The sequence below is a fragment of the Berghia stephanieae genome, chromosome 15, assembly GCF_034508935.2.
Source record: "Berghia stephanieae isolate SIO BIC M18660-M18661 chromosome 15, UCSD_Bste_1.3, whole genome shotgun sequence".
NCBI lineage: Eukaryota > Metazoa > Mollusca > Gastropoda > Nudibranchia > Aeolidiidae > Berghia > Berghia stephanieae.
Window position 1 is genome coordinate 24297125 of NC_088374.1, and position 25492 is coordinate 24322616.

A 25492-nucleotide genomic window follows, 5' to 3' on the forward strand; every position below is an offset into this window, starting at 1 on the left:
AGACTATAAATAAATACGTTAGTCCCTTCTTTAGAGTATTTTGCCACCATATCTTGTATGTACAGGTGTATTTTATAAAATATTTCTTTTCCTGTTTCATGTGCCCTTTTAATTCTCTCCTTACCATCCATTTTCCGGATTTTCCCCAAAACTTCACACCCAACTCTATACAAAAATAGATTTATTTCACTCAAACACAAAATCTGTCAGTTCTTGCTATTGCCTTCATATGTTTTGTGCTAAACGAGCTTTTTATATACTTTAACTATTGGGTCAACTAGATATATTTTTTTCTTAGATCGCTTCTCAGTCTGAATAATTTTACTCGTTAATGCATTGAAATCCGAATGAAGCGTGCAACGTGTTGATTAAGAAATTCTTAATCGTTTTAACAGGACGCATCCTTTCTTTGTGTTAAGATGAATGAGAATGTTCTTTATTTGCACCAAATAGATGAGGGAAAAAGCGCATATCCACCAGAAGTTTTAAAACCTGCGACAGTTTTACGTGATCCGTTCCGTGTTCCTTATTTTAATTTAAAACATTTACATGTCATTGTATTATATTGTAAAATCATCATTTTGAGAAAAAAGAAAGGTTTTATAGAAATTTTCGTTGTGCGGAATGTCCTATCTGATAACTCGTGGTGATAAAAGTGACAATGACACGATAATTACAAATTCTAGGTTTTCTGAAAACGAAGAAATCATAGTTCAACCCTAGTAATGATTGACGTGGGAAAGCTCCTAATCCATATGCTTTCAATCACCCACTAAAATCGTAAACATTCGTCATATAGACCGTAACTTCCCTCCAAATTTTCATTAACCAGTGTTTGTTTGGATTATGAGACAACTGAGTAATCGGAAGTCTTTCAGCCTCTACAACAAATCAATACGTAAAAACGAAAATATAGATGGCTGTGACAAAATTAAGGAATGAAGGATGCGAGTTTTGCATCTTTATTTTTAAATACGAGTGTGAGATACACAATAGCTCATAATAAATTCCAATCGAATATAGAAAGTGGAAATGAAATGTTCAGTGTAGATTTAATAAAAGTAATTTGTTTTACCACGAAAGGTACAAATTAAAACAGCAACTTGTAGTCTCTAATGAAAGATTTGCTATTCTCAATGTTTGATTTCATAACTGTCCAGACTGTCGCTGTATTATGATTCGGATTAAATATTTCAAACCAGGACAAACTTTCAAGACTGCTGTCTCTGGACATTCCACAGTTGAAACACAAATGAAGCGGATGAACATTTATGTGACTTTGAATATTTAAAAAGAATGCATGTGCGGCTATGTGGTCTTGTGGTATGACACTCGCTTTCGGATCGTAAGGTCCTGGGTTCGAGCCTCGCGCTCGGCGCCTAGTTGAGTCCTTGGAAAAGGCTCTTTACCCACTTTATCTCACCGTACTCAGGTGTAAAATGAGTACCTGGCCGTAATAGCTTTGCCTTTGTCTGAAAAATTGTAATATCGCCTAACAAGCGGCATGTCCCGTCCTACATGTTAAATGTTGCAGTTGACCAGGGACACCTTGTAAAGCGCTTTGAGCACATTTAGTGCATATTGCGCTATATAAAGCTCATGCACAATTTAAAATTCGAAGTTTAGAATTCTGGAGTTAGATATTTAAGATATCAGTAAATGGATTTCTCGACAGTCTCTACACAATAAATAAAGCAGGACATAGGGATATGATGGAGACTGATTTTCTAAGGGGATCTGGGATGTTGCACTACAAAACTCTCACAACGAATTTCATTATCTAAGTGTGAAATGTCTGTAAGAAAAGCGTTTTAGATCATGCCGGGGCAAGCTGATAGAACCTGCATAAATAAATCAAAAATATAACAGAAATATGACAAATTATCTCAAAACATTTGCAATTGATTTTTAGAAAATAAAACCTTTCTAGCGAAATAAAGATATCCGAGAATTCACGTAGCAATTATTCATTGTCGCATTTTAAACCACAATGATGATTATGATTGGACTAGAAGTGTTAATGTTAACATGTTATTGAGTAATGTAAATGTTGCTGTTCGAACTTCAAAGAAATAAATAGCAACGTGAAATTGAATGCAAGCTTCAATTTGTTAAACGAAAACAGATAATGTGAACGTTTCGTGAATCCTCCTTTATCAACAAAAATGGATGAATGAAACACTACAAGCTATATTATCTCATTCGTCGGTAGAGTTTCATTTATCCTGTTTTTTTTTATAAAAGGTAAATCTGAAACGTCCAATTATCTGTTTTCGTTTATCAAATCGAAGCTTTCGTTCAATTCCACATTGTTATTTATTTCAGTATTATTGAAGGATATGTTCAGTTTTACGATTTGCCTCTCAAGAACAGTAAACATTTATTGTATATTCGTATCTTTTTAACCACCACAACCCCCCTTGCCTACTGATCATATCATATTGATATCTATTATTTTGATAACAATTAAGCATGTTTTCAATTTTAATAATTAGTCATTTACTGTTTGCTCGAAAAGAATGAATTGTATGCCCTGTTTAACACTATTTTAATTTTAATTGGTAAATTCTTCAATGAAAAGATGCCGCAAAAGAATATGTCTGAATTCCTTCTGCTACTCATCTTTTCTTCTAATATCTGTAGTAATATCTTTTCCACTGAACACGCCAATCATTTTATATTATTGCTCCAAAAACCTGAGGGTTTATTTGCCAGAGATCAACAATGTCCCGGCCAATACATAAATTAAAACACAGAATTGTCTTATACGGTCTTTTTCCATCAGTCCACGGCACGGAATCTCTGTCAAATTAAAACGAAAAAGTCTGTTTTGGGCATTTTAGCTAGAGTAATCAAATGTTTAAAATATTTTATTGTATAGATGAATAGGGAATTCATTATTGTGCATTTTTATGAAAAATATATCGCCAAATCTTTACGAACCAAGCCAGTACGTACGTGAAATGTTTTTGGCTCTCATGCAAAAAGCCGTCTGATGCATATACGGTCTTTTTCCTTACGACGACAGATAAGTTAACGATGGCTACGGTCAGAGTCAGGCTATAAGTTAAAGACGTCTACGGTTAGTGTCAGGCTATAAGTTAACGATGTCTACGGTCAGTATCAGGCTATAAGTTAACGATGGCTACGGTCAGTGTCAGGCTATAAGTTAACGATGTCTACGGTCAGTGTCAGGCTATAAATTAACGATGGCTAAGGACTGACCCCAAAGACAACAACACAATCTGTCTATCACAACTGCAACACATTTACAAGAAACATCTCAACGTTCAACATCTAATAACTGTACTTTAAATTTATCCTGATTTTCATCGTGCTCCGCATTTAACCAGTAGATTTTTGACCAATCAAAACATCGAATTTGTGACACACCTTCACATGTGCTCGGACAAACACAGTTGGTTCTTTATAAACAATGACGTGAATGAAATCGACCTCCCTTTGTTATTGTTTTTATACACCCCCAAATGGGTGACTAGTTGTCACACGATTTTCTCGATCACGTTATAAACGTTTAAGTTTCCACGTAGTTTTCAATGTTGGTTCTGTTGATCAGGCAGCAGAACAGTGGTTATTTTGTTTAGACGGGTGCCATCGATAGTAAAACCTGTGTTAGTTTGCAATGTTTATCAATCACTGCCATTGTTTACATTATGACGAATGTCCGAGAGGCGTGGTTATCTATGTGTTTATTCCATAAAACGGTTGAAAAGTCTATAGTTCAACGAAATGAAAACACACAAAATATGGGCGCTTTTGGGTACCAGGCACTAAGGATGGGAGAAAATTGATATCACTACTGAAGGGCTTAACAAGTACTTATTGGCAATCTAGACGCTTAATCTAAATATGTCGATACTGAGAAAATGTAGATAAAAATGAACTTTTTGTCTTTATTTTGTGTTTCGGAAACTGATTTTTTAATTCAAAATTAAATTCTTCATACCTTCATAGGCTAAAATGTGAAATAGAATCAAGAAAAGAACAGACGGAATCCGACGACTACTAATAACATTATAAGACAATCTTCAAAACAAAAGATTGGTCAGCGTTCTCGAATCAACAATAGAGAATATTATATTATGCAAACTGAATCTCAGAGTAAACTCAATCAAAACATTGGTTTTGTAAAGGTAAAATAGTGTTAAAATCCGTTGGATTTGGACTGTTTCAAAGTACTTCAATATCGTTTGGTAATGAATGTATTTATTCGACAGTCTTTTGGTCATGCTCAACACCGATTAGTGTGACGAAAATAGGAATTTCTCAGATGGAACTTTCTGACACGTTTTGATGACGAACTAAACATTTTATAAAATTATCACTATCGATAAAAAATAACTTATTTAATAAATCCAAACCCGTGGCAGGATGCTATAATGGCGATTAACAGTTGTTTAAATTCGAATAAAATGGTAACATGTTATATTGAATGACATAATCAGTCGGTTGGTGAAAAGGTTTGAACTGAGATGTTGCCAAGTTTAGTTAGAAGGTCATTTTTTAAAGATCAATAATGAGTTCTTGTCATAATTGATTAAATCAACCTTTTTTGTACATCTTCGGGAAATACCAAAGCTCAATTTCACTTCTAAATATTTTTAGAGCTGGTCAAGTTGAAATAGTATAAAATTTGAGAAAAGTTGCTGGATACCTTTCCCATACATCTGACCATAACTTCATGAAACTTCACCTGATTTACTTCAAATAAAGATGAAAATGCTCTGGAAAAAACATTCTTTCAGGAAATGCAAATAAAAATACAAATTCAGAATTTTAACCTTCGGACTGATCATGCCATGAACTGACTCATATCATTACACGAAGGTCCCGATCGAGCACTCGCCTCACACACAAAGGACCACTGAACGATCCGGGGAGCATTCACTATTTTATCTAAATCCCCTGTCCACCCAGCAGTGAATGGGAATCTAATTCTGTTAGATTTGGCTGAAAGTATTTTGCAATAGACTAGCGTCTTATCCAAGTGATAGCAAGCAATTTTTATTATTCGTTTCACGCTATTGAAGCCGGATATTCTCCACCTCCACGGGGCAATTGGTTTTGAAGGAACACAGCTGATGCTCAATTATTGATTTCCGTGCAAGTTTACGTTTGGTTTTCTCGGCAATATTAAAAGTTTTAGTTTCAGGTCAATGTCTGCTGCCTCTGATTTTTTTTCTTTCCCTTAACCCTTTCCTTACCAGCCATTTTCAGAATTATTCTCAACATTTCACACCCACCTAACACAAAAAAAACAGTTTTTCTTACTCAAACTGAAAAGAAACTAATACACTTTAAGCATAATATTGATTATCAGCAAAATGAACTCTACAACATCTTGTCACGTTTTTATAGCTTTTTATAATAAAACTTTTTTCTTTAAATTGTATGAGTTATAAAAGAAATCTGAATGATAAAAGTGCTGGTTTGATCGTAACGAATGTGACGATTTTCCTATGGTTGGTAAAAAATAATTATGCCTTTTCCGCCACGACATCATAAGATATCGTCGCCTAGGCATTCCAAGAAGGAATATAGATAACTCATCAAACAAGATGTCTGATGTCAACAGGAATCACCCATGTTGTCCAAGTGAGCAAATTGGGGGTTAATAATCTTGCTCAAGGAAAAAAAACGAAAGTGCCTGAAGCGGGGCTTAAACCCTGGTCATTCCGGGTCACAGTACAATGCCTTAACCACTCGGCCACATCCCCCCCTCCCCCAAAGTTGGTAAGGAGAGGGTAAAAAATGCCACATCGTCCAAAGTTGTGGACGATCTTTTCTTTTCTGATTTGATCAAATTTTTAATGAAAGATAATCGTTCCCCTTTACAATTTGTGACCTTTCGTCTCAAAACGGTATTAAGTCGGGTTGGTTCAGATATTGAAAATTGAATCTATAGCCAGACATATCAGACTTGTGTTGAATTTGTATGTTTTATTGAGGAGAATGGATACCATATTTTAGGGTGCTAATGCTAACAATTTATATTTTTTGATCAGTTTAAAATTAAATCCGGCTTTTTAAGTATCTGGTTCGTTCCGTTCCGACATATTACAGTTTTGAGACGATGGGTCACAATTGAGCTTTTATATAGCGCAAAATCCACTAAATGTGGTCAAACCCCCCCTGTCCGCCCAGCAGTGATTGGGTAGTTAACTGTCAGATTTGGCGGAAAGTATTTTGCAATTGACTACCGTCTTATCAAAATGATATCAAGCAATTGTTATATCCGATTCACGTCATTGAAACCGGGATGATCTCCGGCTCCAAGGGCCAAATATCTCTGAAGGAAAACAACTAATGTCTTAATCATCCCCCTTTACCATTTCTTTGTTTTAGGGGTAGGAAATTCAAGTTGTCGAAATGGATGCAAGAAACACTTTAAACTATTCGGTTTCCATCAGAAATGAAGAAAATCACGACACACCACTGAATAGACACCTTGTTATATTCTTCCTCTGCTTCAAAATATTTTCGTATATATTTGAAATAATAGCGGGAACCATTGGATGTGTGAAGAATTCCATGAATATGATCATTTTTACTAAAATGGGATTTAAGGAGTCTATTAATATTTCGTTTTTCGTTTTGACTCTATCTGATTTCGGATGCTGTGTGACTCTTTTACTTTACGGAATTTCGACAATCAATGCAATAAAGAGACTGTTTAGAGATATTTTTATTCATCTTTATGACGTCACTGAACTGGTGGTTTTTACCCCAAATTTGATGTTCACGGCAATCAGCATGCTTGTGACAGGCTTCATGGCTATAGAACGATGCCTTTGCGTAGCTTTACCAGTTAAAGTCAAATTTTTATTGATACCGGCTAGAGTTAAACTTATTTTATTTATCTTGGTTCTCTGCGGGGCCGGCACTCAACTTGCGTCATATTCCGCGTACTCTTTAGAATGGCGCAATGTTTTTGGAAATACGACTATGCTCCTTATTGCTTATACAGATGACGTCAAAAGGATCTCCGATATACTTCTTCCTTTGGACATGTGGCTTAGAGTGTCCGTATATTCAATTGTTTGTATTTGTTCTATAATAATTGCCACAACTCTGATGAAAAGTTTAAAATGGAGACGCAGCAGCGCCTCTTCATCATCAAAGGGGAAGAACTCTCAGAGCAAGGAGAAGACGGACTCTTCTACAAACAAGGAGACGAAAGCTACAAGAGTTGTCCTGCTTGTCTCAGTGCTGTTTGTCGTTTGCTATCTGCCGACTTTGATATTTAACGTGGCCATGCAGACGTATGAAGAGTTTCTTTATATAAATTCAAGGCAAATCATTGTGTATATTTACGAATTCTTGGTACAAACTGCTTTAGTATTCCAAGGTATAAACATAACCACGAACCTTTTTATATATTACAACACGAGTACAAAATTTAAAACAACTTTCAATGAAGTTTTTAAGTTCCATCGACGTTTCTGGAATTGTTTTTCTTCTGAATAACCCTGGCATTGAATCTCTCTATTTCAATTTTGATTAGATTTTGATTGATACGACTTAATCATTTTCAGTTATGATATCTTGGTCTCCTTTTATTATGAAAAAAAATCTGCCAAATCGGAATGTGTTTATTTACAATAAGTCTTAAGTCTTAATATATAATATATTGTAATGGTCTTAATTATAAAATTAGTTTTATTTCCTATATGTGACCCACCGTATCGAAGCGGTATTATGTCGGGATCCATCGGTAAGGGAAATTGAATTCCTAGCCACAAATATCCAACTTGGGATTAATTTCTGTACGTTCTGGTGGAGTATAAAGACTATTTCTTGCATTGCAAAAACTTCTAAGCTCCAATTTCTCATCTATCTATCTCTAAATTCACTTTTTGGGGCTCTGAATCATCCCGACGTAATACCGTTTTGAGACTGAGGGTCACATATTCTTCACAAAGGCAAGCGTGTTACGCTGTGAACCCTAGCTTGCATCACACAACACATGATGGTGGTGTACTGATAGCACATTTGATCGTTAGACAGAGGATTTGAGGGGTTCGATCCAAATTCGAGGAAGACTGATATTTTGGGATGTTTTTTTCCCCATGATTTTCTTTCTTGCTTCGTCAGGTACCATTCATATACACTTTTTTTATTACTTACTTACTTAACTGAACTAGCAACCACCTGATCTCTGGCCGTTCGGTCTTGTACCATGACGTAGAAGTTAGACGTATTTTTAGTTGTTCCAGGTGACTATAAACAGTGTGTTATCGATGCATGGTTACACACTTGTTCAGGTCTTGTGCGGCTATGTCTTGTGGTGTGACACTCGCTTTTGGATCGCAAGGTCCTGGGGTCGAGCCTCGTTCAGCGCATAGTTGAGTCCTTGGAGAAGGCTCTTTACCCACATTCTCTCACCGTACTCAAGTGAAAAATGAGTACCTGGCCGTTACCAGCATTGTCCCTGTCCGAAAAAATTGTAAGATGTCCTACATGTTAAATGTTGCAGTTGGCCTTGGACCCATTGTAAGGCATTTTGAGCATGTTTAGTGGATATTGCGTGAGATAAAAGCTCTTTTTTTCGTTATCCTACACCCGTGCCTGCTTTCTAGTTTCTCAATAGGATTCAGTAGTGTGATGTCACGCCGCCCAGCAACGGCGGCCATCTTGGTTCTAAACAAAGAAAATCATTACTTTTTATTCTTCATGCTGGCTAGAACTTTTCATTCCATTTTCATATGCCTTGCGATCAGAATGTGTAAAAGTCAAAACATGATCAAATTTATGTGTTTTTTTCCTCTGGATACGCTCGCCGGAGGAATATTTCATACGGGCGTCCGCCATTGTTCCGATAGTTTAGAGGCAGTGTTACTAAGTTACCATGCGACATTAGGAAGGAAGTGACGTTACGACTGTTGAAGACTATTATTTAATACGATTCAATAGTCTGATGTCACACTGCATGGCAAAGGCGGCCATCTTGGTTCTAAACATAGAAAATCATTACTTTTTATACTTCATGCTGGCCAGAACATTTGATATGCCTTGTGATCAGAATGTGTAAAAGTCAAAACATTATCAAATTTATGTGTTTTTTTTCCCCTCTGAATAACCTTTATGCTCACCGGAGAAATATTTCATACGGGAGTTCGCCATTGTCCCGATAGTTTAGAGCCAGTGTTACTAAGTTACCATGCGTCATTAGGAAGGAAGTGACGTTATGACTGTTGAAGACTATTATTTAATGGAGAAATCAAATACCTCCGTACTTGTCCGCTGTGTTCAATGTATGTGTTGTTTGACGCAACGAGAAGGATTCACAGCGTGAAGCGTGTACACTTGTGAAGAATATAGGAATTAAAATTATTCTCAACTATCTGTAAACTCAGTGGTGTAATAGAATCCGATAGTCAGATGTCACGTCCGCCAGCAACAAGCAGTTTGGTTCTAAACTATGAGAATTGGTACTATTTATTCTTCTAGCTGGCTAGATCACGTGTCATGTGATCGGAATGTATAAAAGCCAAAACATGATCAGATTTATAATGTTTTTCTTCTCTGGATGCAATATAATGCTCGTCGTAGAAGTATTTCATAAGGGTGTCCGCCATTGACCCGTTAGTTTAGAACCAGTTACTAAGTAACTATGCGTCATTACGAGGGAAGTGACGTCTCGACTGTTGAAGCCTATTGTAGCATGTCTGATGGGTAATCAGGAAGTCTGAGGTTTGCTTCGCAGTCAAGGAAGACTTGTGATTTTTGGGGATGTTTTTATTGTCTTGTATTTTCTTTTCTTTCTTGCTTTGTCTGACACCTTTCATACACACTTGTTGAAATCTTAACTCCCTCGTTACCGGCCAGTTTCAGAATTTTCCCCGAATCGTCTCATCCACCCAACACAAAAATAGATTTTTCTTACTAAAACAGAAGTTTAACAAGTACATTCTGTGCACAATATTGTTCAGCAAAATGAGCTCTACAATACAGTGTCAAGTTTTTATGGCTATAATATAAACATTTTCTTCAAATTTATGAGAAACAAAAAGAATGAGTTGAGAAAGTTGTTGGGTGCATCGCAATGAATGTGACGAGTTCCCTGTAGTTGGTAAAGAGAGTGTTAATCTTGCCCCTAACCCTAACCCTAACCCTAACCCTAACCCTAACCCGGTAACCAGGGTACTGTCCCCATTAGTATCAATGAATAAGAAATAACACACACACACACACACACACACATACACACACACACACACACACACACACACACACACACACACACCAGAATGGGAGAGACTTTTATTAATGAAATTCTTTGTCATGCTTTAGCGTTCCCTCTACTCGTCTGTAATAATAATGAATACGATGGGTCCCCGCGTTATATTGAGATCCCATCGGCTCTGGCGACTTTGTCCGAGCACTTTATTTTTAAAATTATTACTCTCCATAGCAGAAATGCGTCCTATAAATAGATACCGCTATCCCTCTACGACATTGCCACCATTGGAACCGACAAAGCCACGTTCAAAAAATATACTGACGGAAGTCAAATCCGCCATGCCACGAGTAAAAAAACTGTTTTGCACTAAAGTGTCAGAGCCCTGTCCGAGGGGGATCGCTTTTTGAAACAATTCCTTCTTTACGTAGCGGAAATACGCACGACCAATAACGTTAAAGTCGTGGACATCCCCCCAACCCCCTTCCTTCATTTTGCGCCCTCAACGATATCACCCTACGACACTGCCACCAGAAAGAAAGACACCATCTTCCTATTCCTCTTCTTCTTATTCTTATTATTATTATAATAAATATAACAAAATGAATGAGCACCGACGGAACGGCTCTGGAGACTCTTGTCCGAGCTCATTATATTTAAAATTATTACTCTCCATAGCGGAAATGCGTCCTACAAATAGATATCGCTATCCCTCTACGACACTGCCACATTGGAACGGACAATGCCAGGTTCCAGAACTATACTGCCGGAAATCAAATCCAGCATGCCATCCTGCTTTACGAAGCTGAAATGCGCACGACTAATGACGTTAAACACGTTGACAACCCCCCCCCCCCCCCCGCATCCCCCCTTCCTTCATTTGGCGCCCTCAACGATATCACCCTACGACACTGCCACCAGAAAGAAAGACACCATCTTCCTATTCCTCATCTTCTTCTTGTTATTATTATAATAAATATAACAAAATGAACGAGCACCGACGGAACGGCTCTGGAGACTCTTGTCCGAGCTCATTATATTTAAAATTATTACTCTCCATAGCGGAAATGCGTCCTACAAATAGATACCGCTATCCGTCTACGACACTGCCACCATTGGAACGGAAAAAACCGCGTTCCAGAACTATACTGCCGGAAATCAAATCCGTCATGCCATCCTCTTACGAAGCGGAAATGCGCACGACAATGACGTTAAAGACGTGACACACCCCCCCCCCCCCCCCTTCCTTCATTTGCGCCCTCAACGATATCACCCTACGACACTGCCACCAGAAAGAAGACACCATCTTCCTATTCCTCTTCTTCTTTTTATTATTATAATAAATATAACAAAATGAATGAGCACCGACGGAACGGCTCTGGCGACTCTTGTCCGAGCTCATTATATTTAAATTATTACTCTCCATAGCGGAAATGCGTCCTAAAATAGATACCGCTATCCGTCTACGACACTGCCACCATTGGAACGGAAAAAACGGTTCCAGAACTATACTGCCGGAAATCAAATCCGGCATGCCATCCTTCTTTACGAAGCGGAAATGCGCACGACCAATGACGTTAAAGACGCTGACACCCCCCCCCCCAACCCCTTCCTTCATTTGGCGCCCTCAACGATATCACCCTACGACACTGCCACCAGAAAGAAAGACACCATCTTCCTATTCCTCTCTTCTTCTTGTTATTATTATAATAAATATAACAAAATGAATGAGCACCGACGGAACGGCTCTGGCGACTTTTGTCCGAGCTCATTATATTTAAAATTATTACTCTCCATAGCGGAAATGCTCCTACAAATAGATACCGCTATCCGTCTACGACACTGCCACCATTGGAACGAAAAACCGCGTTCAGAACTATACTGCCGAAATCAAATCCGTCATGCCATTCCTTCTTTACGAAGCGGAAATGCGCACGACCAATGACGTTTAAGACGTGACATCCCCCCCCCATCCCCTTCCTTCATTTGGCGCCCTCAACGATATCACCCTACGACACTGCCACCAGAAAGAAAGACACCATCTTCCTATTCCTCTCTTCTTCTTGTTATTATTATAATAAATATAACAAAATGAATGAGCACCGACGGAACGGCTCTGGCGACTCTTGTCCGAGCTCATTATATTTAAAATTATTACTCTCCATAGCGGAAATGCGTCCTACAAATAGATACCGCTATCCGTCTACGACACTGCCACCATTGGAACGGAAAAAATCGCGTTCCAGAACTATACTGCCGGAAATCAAATCCGGCATGCCATCCTTCTTTACGAAGCGGAAATGCGCACGACCAATGACGTTAAAGACGCTGACACCCCCCCCCCCCAAACCCCTTCCTTCATTTGGCGCCCTCAACGATATCACCATACGACACTGCCACCAGAAAGAAAGACACCATCTTCCTATTCCTCTTCTTCTTCTTGTTATTATTATAATAAATATAACAAAATGAATGAGCACCGACGGAACGGCTCTGGGACTTTGTCCGAGCTCTTTATTTCAAAATTATTACTCTCCATAGCGGAAATACGTCCTACAAATAGATACCGCTATCCCTCTACGACACTGCCACCATTGGAACCGATAAACCACGTTTAAGAACTATACTGCCGAAATCAAATCGCCATGCCAGAGTAAAAACTGTTTGCACTAAAGTGTCCGAGCCTGTCCGAAGAGGTTCGCTTTTTGAAACAATTCCTTCTTTACGTAGCGGAAAACGCACGACCAATAACGTTTAGTCGTGACATCCCCCCATCCCCCTTCCTTCATTTGGCGCCCTCAACGATATCACCCTACGACACTGCCACCAGAAAGAAAGACACCATCTTCCTATTCCTCTTCTTCTTGTTATTATTATAATAAATATAACAAATGAATGAGCACCGACGGAACGGCTCTGGCGACTCTTGTCCGAGCTCATTATATTTAAAATTATTACTCTCCATAGCGGAAATGCGTCCTACAAATAGATACCGCTATCCGTCTACGACACTGCCACCATTGGAACGGAAAAAATCGCGTTCCAGAACTATACTGCCGGAAATCAAATCCGGCATGCCATCCTTCTTTACGAAGCGGAAATGCGCACGACCAATGACGTTAAAGACGCTGACACCCCCCCCCCCCAAACCCCTTCCTTCATTTGGCGCCCTCAACGATATCACCATACGACACTGCCACCAGAAAGAAAGACACCATCTTCCTATTCCTCTTCTTCTTCTTGTTATTATTATAATAAATATAACAAAATGAATGAGCACCGACGGAACGGCTCTGGCGACTTTGTCCGAGCTCTTTATTTTCAAAATTATTACTCTCCATAGCGGAAATACGTCCTACAAATAGATACCGCTATCCCTCTACGACACTGCCACCATTGGAACCGATAAAGCCACGTTTAAGAACTATACTGCCGAAAATCAAATACGCCATGCCACGAGTAAAAAAAACTGTTTTGCACTAAAGTGTCCGAGCCCTGTCCGAAGAGGTTCGCTTTTTGAAACAATTCCTTCTTTACGTAGCGGAAAAACGCACGACCAATAACGTTTAAGTCGTGGACATCCCCCCATCCCCCTTCCTTCATTTGGCGCCCTCAACGATATCACCCTACGACACTGCCACCAGAAAGAAAGACACCATCTTCCTATTCCTCTTCTTCTTATTATTATTATAATAAATATAACAAATTGAATGAGCACCGACGGAACGGCTCTGGAGACTCTTGTCCGAGCTCATTATATTTAAAATTATTACTCTCCATAGCGGAAATGCGTCCTACAAATAGATACCGCTATCCGTCTACGACACTGCCACCATTGGAACGGAAAAAATCGCGTTCCAGAACTATACTGCCGGAAATCAAATCCGGCATGCCATCCTTCTTTACGAAGCGGAAATGCGCACGACCAATGACGTTAAAGACGCTGACACCCCCCCCCCCCAAACCCCTTCCTTCATTTGGCGCCCTCAACGATATCACCCAACGACACTGCCACCAGAAAGAAAGACACCATCTTCCTATTCCTCTTCTTCTTCTTGTTATTATTATAATAAATATAACAAAATGAATGAGCACCGACGGAACGGCTCTGGCGACTTTGTCCGAGCTCTTTATTTTCAAAATTATTACTCTCCATAGCGGAAATACGTCCTACAAATAGATACCGCTATCCCTCTACGACACTGCCACCATTGGAACCGATAAAGCCACGTTTAAGAACTATACTGCCGAAAATCAATACGCCATGCCACGAGTAAAAAAACTGTTTTGCACTAAAGTGTCCGAGCCCTGTCCGAAGAGGTTCGCTTTTTGAAACAATTCCTTCTTTACGTAGCGGAAAAACGCACGACCAATAACGTTTAAGTCGTGGACATCCCCCATCCCCCTTCCTTCATTTGGCGCCCTCAACGATATCACCCTACGACACTGCCACCAGAAAGAAAGACACCATCTTCCTATTCCTCTTCTTCTTATTATTATTATAATAAATATAACAAATTGAATGAGCACCGACGGAACGGCTCTGGAGACTCTTGTCCGAGCTCATTATATTTAAAATTATTACTCTCCATAGCGGAAATGCGTCCTACAAATAGATACCGCTATCCGTCTACGACACTGCCACCATTGGAACGGAAAAAATCGCGTTCCAGAACTATACTGCCGGAAATCAAATCCGGCATGCCATCCTTCTTTACGAAGCGGAAATGCGCACGACCAATGACGTTAAAGACGCTGACACCCCCCCCAAACCCCTTCCTTCATTTGGCGCCCTCAACGATATCACCCAACGACACTGCAAAGGAAAGAAAGACACCATCTTCCTATTCCTCTTCTTCTTCTTCTTATTTTTTATTATAATAAATATAACAAAATGAATGAGCACCGACGGAACGGCTCTGGCGACTCTTGTCCGAGCTCATTATATTTAAAATTATTACTCTCCATAGCGGAAATGCGTCCTACAAATAGATACCGCTATCAGTCTACGACACTGCCACCATTGGAACGGAAAAAATCGCGTTCCAGAACTATACTGCCGGAAATCAAATCCGGCATGCCATCCTTCTTTACGAAGCGGAAATGCGCACGACCAATGACGTTAAAGACGCTGACACACCCCCCCCCCCCCAACCCCCTTCCTTCATTTGGCGCCCTCAACGATATCACCATACGACACTGCCACCAGAAAGAAGGACACCATCTTTCTATTCCTCTTATTATTTTTTTTTTAAAATATAACAAAATAAATGAGCACCGACGGAACGGCCCTGGCGCCTTTGTCCGAGCTCTTTACTTTTAAAATTATTACTCTCCATAGCGGAAATGCGTCCTACAAATAGATACCGCTATCCCTCTACGACACTGCCACCATTGGAACCGATAAAGCCACGTTCAAGAACTATACTGCCAAAAATCAAATACGCCATGCCACGAGTAAAAAAACTGTTTTGCACTAAAGTGCCGAGCCCTGTCCGAAGGGGTTCGCTTTTTGAAACAATTCCTTCTTTACGTAGCGGAAATACGCACGACCAATAACGTTAAAGTCGTGGACATCCCCCCACCCCCCTTCTTTTATTTGGCGCCCTCAACGATATCACCCTACGACACTGCCACCAGAAAGAAGGACACCATCTTCCTATTCCTCTTCTTCTTCTTCTTATTATTATTATTATAAATATAACAAAATGAATGAGCACCGACGAAACGGCTCTGGCGACTCTTGTCCGAGCTCATTATATTTAAAATTATTACTCTCCATAGCGGAAATGCGTCCTACAAATAGATACCGCAATCCCTCTACGGCACTGCCACCATTGGAACGGACAAAGCCATGTTCAAGAACTATACTGCCGAAAATCAAATCCGCCATGCCACGAGTAAAAAAAACTGTTTTGCACTAAAGTGTCCGAGCCCTGTCCGATGGTGGTCGCTTTTTGAAATAATTCCTTCTTTACGTAGCGGAAATGCGCACGACCAATGACGTTAAAGACGTGGACATTCCCCCACCTCCCTTCCTTTATATGGCGCCCCCTACGACTCTGTCACCAGAAAGAAAGACACCATCTTTCTATTCTTCTTAGTTTAATAAACATAATAAAATAAATGAGCTTTCATACAGCGCAATATCCACTAAACGTGCTCAAAACGCTTTACAAGGGGTCCCTGTCCAACAACAATACTTAGCACGTAGGACGAGACATGACGCCTGTTAGGCGATATTACAATTTTTCGGACAGGGACAACGTTGTTAACTGTCAGGCATCCATTTTACACCTGAGTACGGTGAGATAATGTGAGTAAACAGTCTATTCCAAGGACACAATTATGCGCCGAGCAAGGCTCGAACCCAGGAAAGCGAGTGTCATACCACTAGACCACATAGCCTTCTTCTTCTCTTCTTCTTCTTCTTCTTCTTCTTTTCTTCTTCTTCTTCTTCTTCTTCTTTCTTCTTCTTCTTCTCTTCTTCTTCTCTCTTCTGTGAAAACGAGACAGAATTTACAATAAAATTCAAAGTTTATTATTAAAAGAATTACAATTAGTATACCATTTTTTTTGGAATTTCAGGCAATATATAAATATATATGAGCTGTTTCACGAAACTTTCTTCCACGGCCGACTATATGTTCCCAGGGAGTGAGATGCAGTTCAACGTTGGTTTGTTGTCATAATAAAAGAAAAGAAATGGACTGTGGAGGCTTTTAGAAAATAAGGTCTTTGTCCTCTGGCCATGCTCGCATTTTATATGTTAAAGTTTTATCTTTAATCTTGGCAAAGGTTCTGTGAAACTCTGGGAAGGCTGTCCTGAGTGATCTTATAAGACATGGATCCACCGTCGTCTTCCTTCTATAGGCTCCTAAATAATGGAAGGCCATCTGAAGTTCGTCCTTAGTAAATTTATTCCTGGCCGTCACATATATCTGGGGGAAAATAAGAAAGAAAAGAAAAAGAAAATGTATTTGTACTAGAAGAGAATTAATCTACATGAGTGGGGAGTGGGAGGGGAGGTATTTTGTTACTCCGATGTAACTTAAGAATTAGATAAATCTCTTTACATCTCCTTAGAGAGACCCCCCTCCCCCAAAAAACCACCCCCCCCCCACCCCGAACTTTCCTAATTATCTCCCAGTAGAAGCCGATCCTTTACTCGGTAATTTTTGTATTACGTAGACAAAGGAAACAAAGCCAAGCTCATAATTTATTTACGCCTTTTAAGACCTTGTCTTCTCTGATGCAATTATTGGGGCACGTCTCCGGGTTTATTGCAGACAAAGTCTTTGTGAAATATAGCACACTTGTATCTGTTTAATTTAAAAGAATAAACATAAATATTTGAATCATCTAAAGCCGTGTGATTATTAGTTTTTATTAAAGAAATGTTTCATCCTTTACGGCCAAAAACCTCACACTATGACATTATTTTTTTCCGAGAAAAGACCAGAAAAAATGTAAGAAAGACAGGTGCACCATGTTCATAATTAGTATTGCATACATACCGGGAACTACAGGTGACGACGTTGAGGACTCTACTGAAGGCAAAGCCTGGACGTCGGTAACGATGGGTGGCTCAAAATATACTCTTGACGTGCTGGGCTCGTCCAATCTTAACTCTTCACTTTGCAAGCATTGTACTGGAATAAAAAAATATAGATGAACTGAACATTTCATATGAACCTTTTTTTTTTTTTAGACAGCCTTTATAAAGCGTTTACCACCCCGCCAATTTACAAAGAATTACAATTAGTATACCATTTGTTTGGAATTTCAACAAAATAAATGAACTTAACTTCAATTTAAATTTTCCAGCAACATATAAATATATATGAACTGTTTGACGAAACTTTCTTCCACGGCCGACAATATGTTCCCAGGGAGTGAGATCCAGTTCAACGTTGGTTTGTTGTCATTATAAAAGAAAAGAAATGGACTGTATAGGCTTTTAGAAAATAAGGTCTTTGTCCTCAGGCCATGCTCGCATTTTATCTGTTAAAGTTTTATCTTTAATCTTGGCAAAGGTTCTGTGAAACTCTGGGAAGGCTGTCCTGAGTGATCTTATTAGACATGGATCCACCGTCGTCTTCCTTCTATAGGCTCCTAAATAATGGAAGGCCATCTGAAGTTCGTCCTTAGTAAATTTATTCCTGGCCGTCACATATATCTGGGGGAAAATAAGAAAGAAAAGAAAAAGAAAATGTATTTGTACCAGCCGAGAATTAATCTACATGAGTGGGGAGTGGGAGGGGAGGTATTTTGTTACTCCGAAGTAACTTAAGAATTAGATAAATCTCTTTATATCTCCTTAGAGAGACCCAACCCCCCCCCCCCCCCCACACCCCAAACAACCACCACACCCCCACCCCCCCCCCCCCCCCCCCCTCACCCCGAACTTTCCAAATTATCTCCCAGTAGAAGCCGATCCTTTACTCGGTAATTTTTGTATTACGTAGACAAAGGAAACAAAGCCAAACTCATAATTTACTTACGCCTTTTAAGACCTTGTCTTCTCTGATGCAATTATTGGGGCACGTCTCCGGGTTTATTGCAGACAAAGTCTTTGTGAAATATAGCACACTTGTATCTGTTTAATTTAAAAGAATAAACATAGATATTTGAATCATCTAAAGCCGTGTGATTATTAGTTTTTATTAAAGAAATGTTTAATCCTTTACCGCCAAAAACCTCACACTATGACATTATTTTTTCCGAGAAATGACCAGAAAAATGTAAGAAAGACAGGTGCATAGCCTTCTTTCTAAGACAACTGTAGTAGTCGATGTGTTGATATAAACTTATAAAGGGAATTAATCATTGGTATGTGTACACCCTATGTTATATTCTTGAGTTGCATCCCTTGAACAACACAATGGTTACCGGTTGGTTTGTCAGTTCATTACATCAACTATGCGCCGAGCGAGAATCGTACCCAGGACCTTATTATTATCATTATTATTATTATTATTATTATTATTATTATTATTATTATTATTATTATTACTATTATTATTATTATTATTATTATTATTATTATTATTATTATTTATTATTATTATTATTATTATTATTATTATTATTATTATTATTATTATTATTATTATTATTATTATTATTATTATTATTATTATTATAGCCAAAATATCCAGTAAACCTGCTCAAAGACCAGAAAAATGTCAGAAAGACAGGTGCACCATGTTCATAATTAGTATTGCATACATACCGGGAACTACAGGTGACGACTGTGAGGACTCTACAGAAGGCGAATCCTGGACGTCGGTCACGATGGGTGGCTCAAAATATGCTCTTGACGTGCTGGGCTCGTCCAATCTTAACTCTTCACTTTGCAAGCATTGTACTGGAATAAAAAGATATAGATGAACTGAACATTTCATATGAAACATTTTTTAGACAGCCTTTATAAAGCGTTTACCACCCCCCCCTACTCCCCCCCCCCACCCCCTCTCCTCCTCTTCCTCACCCTCGCCCAACTTTTTTCACATCACTGTACCTGCTCCAATGGCTTGCAATCCTTTATATATAGTTTTGCCGTGAGATTTGGCCGCATACGATTCCCTGTGTACCTGCAAACTGTGATGCATCGCTTCGGATATGGCGGACTGAACTTCTTCAGGTGATTCTCTGTGCTGAAACACGAAGAGAAAGAAAACACACCAAAAAAATCAAAAATCAACAGAAAAAGTATTTGTGTGCTCGGCTTTGTGTTGGTTTCTTTTTCTTTTTTTTTTTTTTTTTTTTTTTTTTGTTTTGTTTTGTTTTTTGTTGTTTTATTTTTCGTGGGTTTTTTTTTAGGGGGGGGGGGGGGGTGTTTGTTATTTGTTATTTTCCTTGTCTTTTCTTTTTTTTTTAACCGTCTACTCGGGATTCTGATTAAGAAAGAAAAAAAATACATAAATAAAGATAGAACAGATAGAAACAATTATATGCTAGACATATTAACAACGCTTTCAAACATTGAATACTTACTGCAAAGGCCACGCTTTTTCTCATTTCAGTGGCCGAGATTTTGGTGAGGCGTCTAAAAATGATTCCAGCATGGCTTGATGTCAGCTGACGGCCGGACGACGTGCAAAACACCCATTTGGATTGCACTGGTCTTTTATCTAAATACCTGAAATAATTGTTTTAAAACACAAACCAAAAAAAAAAAAATATATTAAAGAATCAATAATCCATGAGTTGGCAAATTCTATTGACGATTATCTTCAAGTATTAACATTATATAAATAATAATAATTATAATAATAATAATAATAATAATAATAATAATAATAATAATAATAATAATAATAATAATAATAATAATAATAATAGTAGTTCAAGGGAATTAATCCTTGGTATTTGTTCACCCTATGTTATCTTCTTGAGTTGCATCCCTTGAAAACGAGTACATGGCCGTGACTTTACTAGTGTTTTCTCCATCCTGTCGTGTCCCGCTCTCCGTGTTCACTGTTGCTGTTGGCTGTAGACGCGTTGTAAAGCGCTTTGAGCACGATTGCCTCGCTCGGCGCATAGTAGAGTCCTCGATAAAAAGGATCTTTACTCACATTCTCGCACCGTACTCGGATGTAGAACTAGTTAGTAATGTTTTCTCCGTCCTCTCGTGTCCCGCTCTGCGTGTTAACTGTTGCTGTTGGCTGCAGACGCGTTGTAAAACGATTTGAGCACGATTGCCTCGCTCGGCGCATAGTTGAGTCCTCGATAAAAAGGATCTTTACTCACATTCTCTCACCGTAGTCGGGTGTAGAACTAGTTAGTAGTGTTTTCTCCGTCCTCTCGTGTCCCGCTCTGCGTGTTAACTGTTGCTGTTGGCTGTAGACGCTTTGTAAAGCGCTTTGAGCACGATTGCCTGGCTCGGCGCATAGTTGAGTACTCGATAGAAAGATTCTTTACTCACATTCTCTCCCCTTAATCAGAAGAAAAACTAGTTAGTCGTGTTTTCTCCGTCCTGTCGTGTCCCGCTCTGCACGTTAAGTGTCGCTGTTGGCTGTAGACGCGTTGTAAAGCGCTCTGAGCACGATTGCCTGGCTCGGCGCATAGTTGAGTACTCGATAGAAAGATTCTTTACTCACATTCTCTCCCAGTAATCAGATGTAAAACGAATACCTGGCCGTTAGTCGTGTTTTCTCCGTCCTGTCGTGTCCCGCTCTGCACGTTAAGTGTTGCTGTTGGCTGTAGACGCGTTGTAAAGCGCTTTGAGCACGATTGCCTGGCTCGGCGCACAGTTGAGTACTCGATAGAAAGATTCTTTACTCACATTCTCTCCCCGTAATCAGATGTAAAACGAATACCAGGCCGTTAGTCGTGTTTTCTCCGTCCTGTCGTGTCCCGCTCTGCACGTTAAGTGTTGCTGTTGGCTGTAGACGCTTTGTAAAGCGCTCTGAGCACGATTGCCTGGCTCGGCGCATAGTTGAGTACTCGATAGAAAGATTCTTTACTCACATTCTCTCCCAGTAATCAGATGTAAAACGAATACCAGGCCGTTAGTCGTGTTTTCTCCGTCCTGTCGTGTCCCGCTCTGCACGTTAGAGTGTTGCTGTTGGCTGTAGACGCGTTGTAAAGCGCTCTGAGCACGATTGCCTGGCTCGGCGCATAGTTGAGTACTCGATAGAAAGATTCTTTACTCACATTCTCTCCCCGTAATCAGATGTAAAACGAATACCTGGCCGTTAGTCGTGTTTTCTCCGTCCTGTCGTGTCCCGCTCTGCACGTTAAGTGTTGCTGTTGGCTGTAGACGCGTTGTAAAGCGCTTTGAGCACGATTGCCTGGCTCGGCGCATAGTTGAGTACTCGATAGAAAGATTCTTTACTCACATTCTCTCCCCGTAATCAGATGTAAAACGAATACCTGGCCGTTAGTCGTGTTTTCTCCTTTCTGTCGTGTCCCGCTCTGCACGTTAAGTGTTGCTGTTGGCTGTAGACGCGTTGTAAAGCGCTTTGAGCACGATTGCCTGGCTCGGCGCATAGTTGAGTACTCGATAGAAAGATTCTTTACTCACATTCTCTCCCAGTAATCAGATGTAAAACGAATACCTGGCCGTTAGTCGTGTTTTCTCGTCCTGTCGTGTCCCGCTCTGCACGTTAGAGTGTTGCTGTTGGCTGTAGACGCGTTGTAAAGCGCTTTGAGCACGATTGCCTGGCTCGGCGCATAGTTGAGTACTCGATAGAAAGATTCTTTACTCACATTCTCTCCCAGTAATCAGATGTAAAACGAATACCTGGCCGTTAGTCGTGTTTTCTCCGTCCTGTCGTGTCCCGCTCTGCACGTTAAGTGTTGCTGTTGGCTGTAGACGCTTTGTAAAACGATTTGAGCACGATTGCCTGGCTCGGCGCATAGTTGAGTACTCGATAGAAAGATTCTTTACTCACATTCTCTCCCCGTAATCAGATGTAAAACGAATACCAGGCCGTTAGTCGTGTTTTCTCCGTCCTGTCGTGTCCCGCTCTGCACGTTAAGTGTTGCTGTTGGCTGTAGACGCGTTGTAAAGCGCTTTGAGCACGATTGCCTGGCTCGGCGCATAGTTGAGTACTCGATAGAAAGATTCTTTACTCACATTCTCTCCCCGTAATCAGATGTAAAACGAATACCTGGCCGTTAGTCGTGTTTTCTCCTTTCTGTCGTGTCCCGCTCTGCACGTTAAGTGTTGCTGTTGGCTGTAGACGCTTTGTAAAACGATTTGAGCACGATTGCCTGGCTCGGCGCATAGTTGAGTACTCGATAGAAAGATTCTTTACTCACATTCTCTCCCCGTAATCAGATGTAAAACGAATACCTGGCCGTTAGTCGTGTTTTCTCCGTCCTGTCGTGTCCCGCTCTGCACGTTAGAGTGTTGCTGTTGGCTGTAGACGCGTTGTAAAACGATTTGAGCACGATTGCCTGGCTCGGCGCATAGTTGAGTACTCGATAATAATAATAATAATAATAATAATAATAATAATAATAATAATAATAATAATAATAATAATAATAATAATAATAATAATAATAATATAATAATAATAATAATAATAATAATAATAATAATAATAATAATAAATAATAATTTATAAGGTCTTGGGTTCGATCCTCGTTCGCGCATACTTTACAGAGTTGGGCCACGGGTGGGCCAACCGTGCCGGGGTTCAAATCCCGGTTCGGGAGCTTTATTCATACGATTTTATCGCCTCGTCGATTCCAGGCTTGACCGCACGGGCGTCCCCGCGTCAAGAGGCTCTCGCAACGGCCGAGAAGGACTCTAGCGCTGGGACGCTCCCGCGGTAAGCCTTCCGAGAGCCGAGGGAAAAAACTTTGGTCGAGCGCATTTCCTCTACGGAGCGTATTTGAATGAAATAAACCCCCCACCTATGATCGCCCCTGGGACCTCCCCATTGCCCACCGGTTTTGAACTTCGAGGCCCTTCCGGTTAGGGCCCTGTACTCGCTTGGTGGAGTGTTAAAAGCGTTCCCGCTACTTCGCTAGAGTCGGGCGATCGACGACTCGGGCTCGACCGAGTTGGGCCACGTGTCGGCCAACCGTGCCGGGGTTCAAATCCCGGTTTGGGAGCTTTATTCATACGATTTTATCGCCTCGTCGATTCGAGCCTTTACCGCACGGGCGTCCCCGCGTCAAGAGGCTCTCGCAACGGCCGAGAAGGACTCTAGCGCTGGGACGCTCCCGCGGTAAGCCTTCCGAGAGCCGAGGGAAAAAACTTTGGTCGAGCGCATTTCCTCTACGGAGCGTATTTGAATGAAATAAACCCACCACCTATGATCGCACCTCGGACCTCCCCATCGCCGACCGGTTTTGAACTTCGGCGCCCTTCCGGTTAGGGCCCTGTACTCGCTTGGTGGAGTGTTAAAAGCGTTCCCGCTACTTCGCTAGAGTCGGGCGATCGACGACTCGGGCTCGACCGAGTTGGGCCACGTGTCGGCCAACCGTGCCGGGGTTCAAATCCCGGTTTGGAAGCTTTATTCATACGATTTTATCGCCTCGTCGATTCGAAGCTTTACCGCACGGGTGTCCAGGCGCCAAGCTCTCGCTACTGCATCAGATTAATCGAGCGCTGGAACACTCCCGCGGTAAGCCTTCCGAGAGCCGAGGGAAAAAAAACTTTGGTCGAGCGCATTTCCTCTACGGAGCGTATTTGAATGAAATAAACCCACCACCTATGATCGCACCTGGGACCTCCCCATCGCCGACCGGTTTTGAAATTCGACGCCCTTCCGGTTAGGGTCCTGTACTCGCTTGGCGTCCAGAGGCACTTTTGGTTTTCCAGCGTTAAACGCGTTCCTGCTACTTCGTTAGAGTAGTGCGATGGGAAATTCGGGCTGTTCGGAGGTCGGGCTCGGGTTTGCCTTACGTGCCTGGGGTCGAATCTGAATTTGCACCAAAAAAAATTTTTTTTTTAGTAGTCCGTAAGAGGAAAAGGGCTACCTTACCAGGGGTTTGGGACGTATAGTAGGGGAGCGATGTAGCAGAAAATCGAGAAAATACGTCCACGATTTGCGCTGCCTTCCCCCTAGATATTGTGCGTTGATACGTTGTAGACGGGCCAGTGATGTTCAAGGGCGAGCGCAGCTCCCCGTCTAGGGTCAATTCTGTGGTCGGGCTATGATGAATCGCTGTCAGTGCTATGACGGTTTCCCCGCCTAGATATTGTGCGTTGCTTACGTTGCTGACAGGCCGGCGAGGTAGTGAGGCGAGCGCTGCTTCCCGTCCAGGGTCAATTCTGTGGTCGGTTGTGTTTATGGCCGGAGGGTTCCAGCGGTTGCGTTGGTTTCGAAAGTTTGCAAAGCCATTGCCGCATGCATGTCCGGCGTTGAGGTGGTGCCGTGTCAGAAGTAAAGTGAGTGGTGTCCGAGTCGTTGTGTACGTCGGTAGCAGTGAGTCAGTTGGTGGCTTTGATGGGACCCCGTGAGAGTACGAAGGCAGGCCGTCAGAAACTCTTTGACGGGGAGTGTTGCTAGCCCAAACGCGTGCCGTGCTGATGTTGGAAAACTAAGCACGCACATGCTAAAAGGCCGAAACTATCGGAATTGACGGAATCACAGTTCGCAGAGGATGAGTGGAGTGAGGGAAGCTTATCAGGTACGGACGATTGCCCCTATGACATCCTAGTCTGCGCGAAATCTGCGGATAGCGGCGCTAGCCGGCAGCGCTATTGTAGATTCGCGAGCGATGGGAGGAGGTTTCGGGCCGTTTGGTCAGCTATACGGAATTGACGGAATGCGATTTGGCTGAAAGTGTCCGAGTCCTTGTGTACGTCGGTAGCAGTGAGTC

At 40.9% G+C, this 25492-nt stretch overlaps 3 protein-coding genes across 4 annotated transcripts in view; 1 reads left to right on the plus strand and 2 right to left on the minus strand.

The window, feature by feature from the left end:
• LOC144960241 (NXPE family member 4-like) overlaps positions 1-25492 on the plus strand; it is a 384922-nt gene that overhangs the window by 306096 nt on the left and 53334 nt on the right. The window lies entirely within an intron of this gene.
• LOC144960459 (uncharacterized) lies at positions 16727-18900 on the minus strand. The gene is made up of 4 exons (XM_078893565.1): positions 18706-18900; positions 17719-18380; positions 17429-17523; positions 16727-17142 (listed from the first exon to the last, which is right to left on the minus strand). Exons 2-4 carry the CDS (start codon positions 17888-17890, stop codon positions 16924-16926), a joined length of 486 nt encoding a protein of 161 aa, XP_078749691.1. The 5' UTR covers positions 17891-18380; positions 18706-18900; the 3' UTR covers positions 16727-16923.
• Positions 19390-20357, minus strand: LOC144960733 (uncharacterized). The gene is made up of 3 exons (XM_078894024.1): positions 20201-20357; positions 19725-19860; positions 19390-19571 (listed from the first exon to the last, which is right to left on the minus strand). Exons 1-3 carry the CDS (start codon positions 20222-20224, stop codon positions 19390-19392), a joined length of 342 nt encoding a protein of 113 aa, XP_078750150.1. The 5' UTR covers positions 20225-20357.

Bases quoted from the DNA above. Each gene is read 5' to 3' on its own strand.
- LOC144960733 (XM_078894024.1), bottom strand. From the start codon at position 20,224: ATGAGAAAAAGCGTGGCCTTTGCA. The intron at 19,861-20,200 runs GTAAGTATTCAA...TTCGTGTTTCAG, and splicing joins GAAAAAGCGTGGCCTTTGCA to CACAGAGAATCACCTGAAGA. The intron at 19,572-19,724 runs GTACAGTGATGT...TTTTTATTCCAG, and splicing joins ATTGCAAGCCATTGGAGCAG to TACAATGCTTGCAAAGTGAA.
- LOC144960459 (XM_078893565.1), bottom strand. From the start codon at position 17,890: ATGAAATGTTCAGTTCATCTATATTTTTTTATTCCAGTACAATGCTTG. The intron at 17,524-17,718 runs GTATGTATGCAA...TAAATTAAACAG, and splicing joins GTCGTCACCTGTAGTTCCCG to ATACAAGTGTGCTATATTTC. The intron at 17,143-17,428 runs GTAAATAAATTA...ATTTTCCCCCAG, and splicing joins AAGACAAGGTCTTAAAAGGC to ATATATGTGACGGCCAGGAA.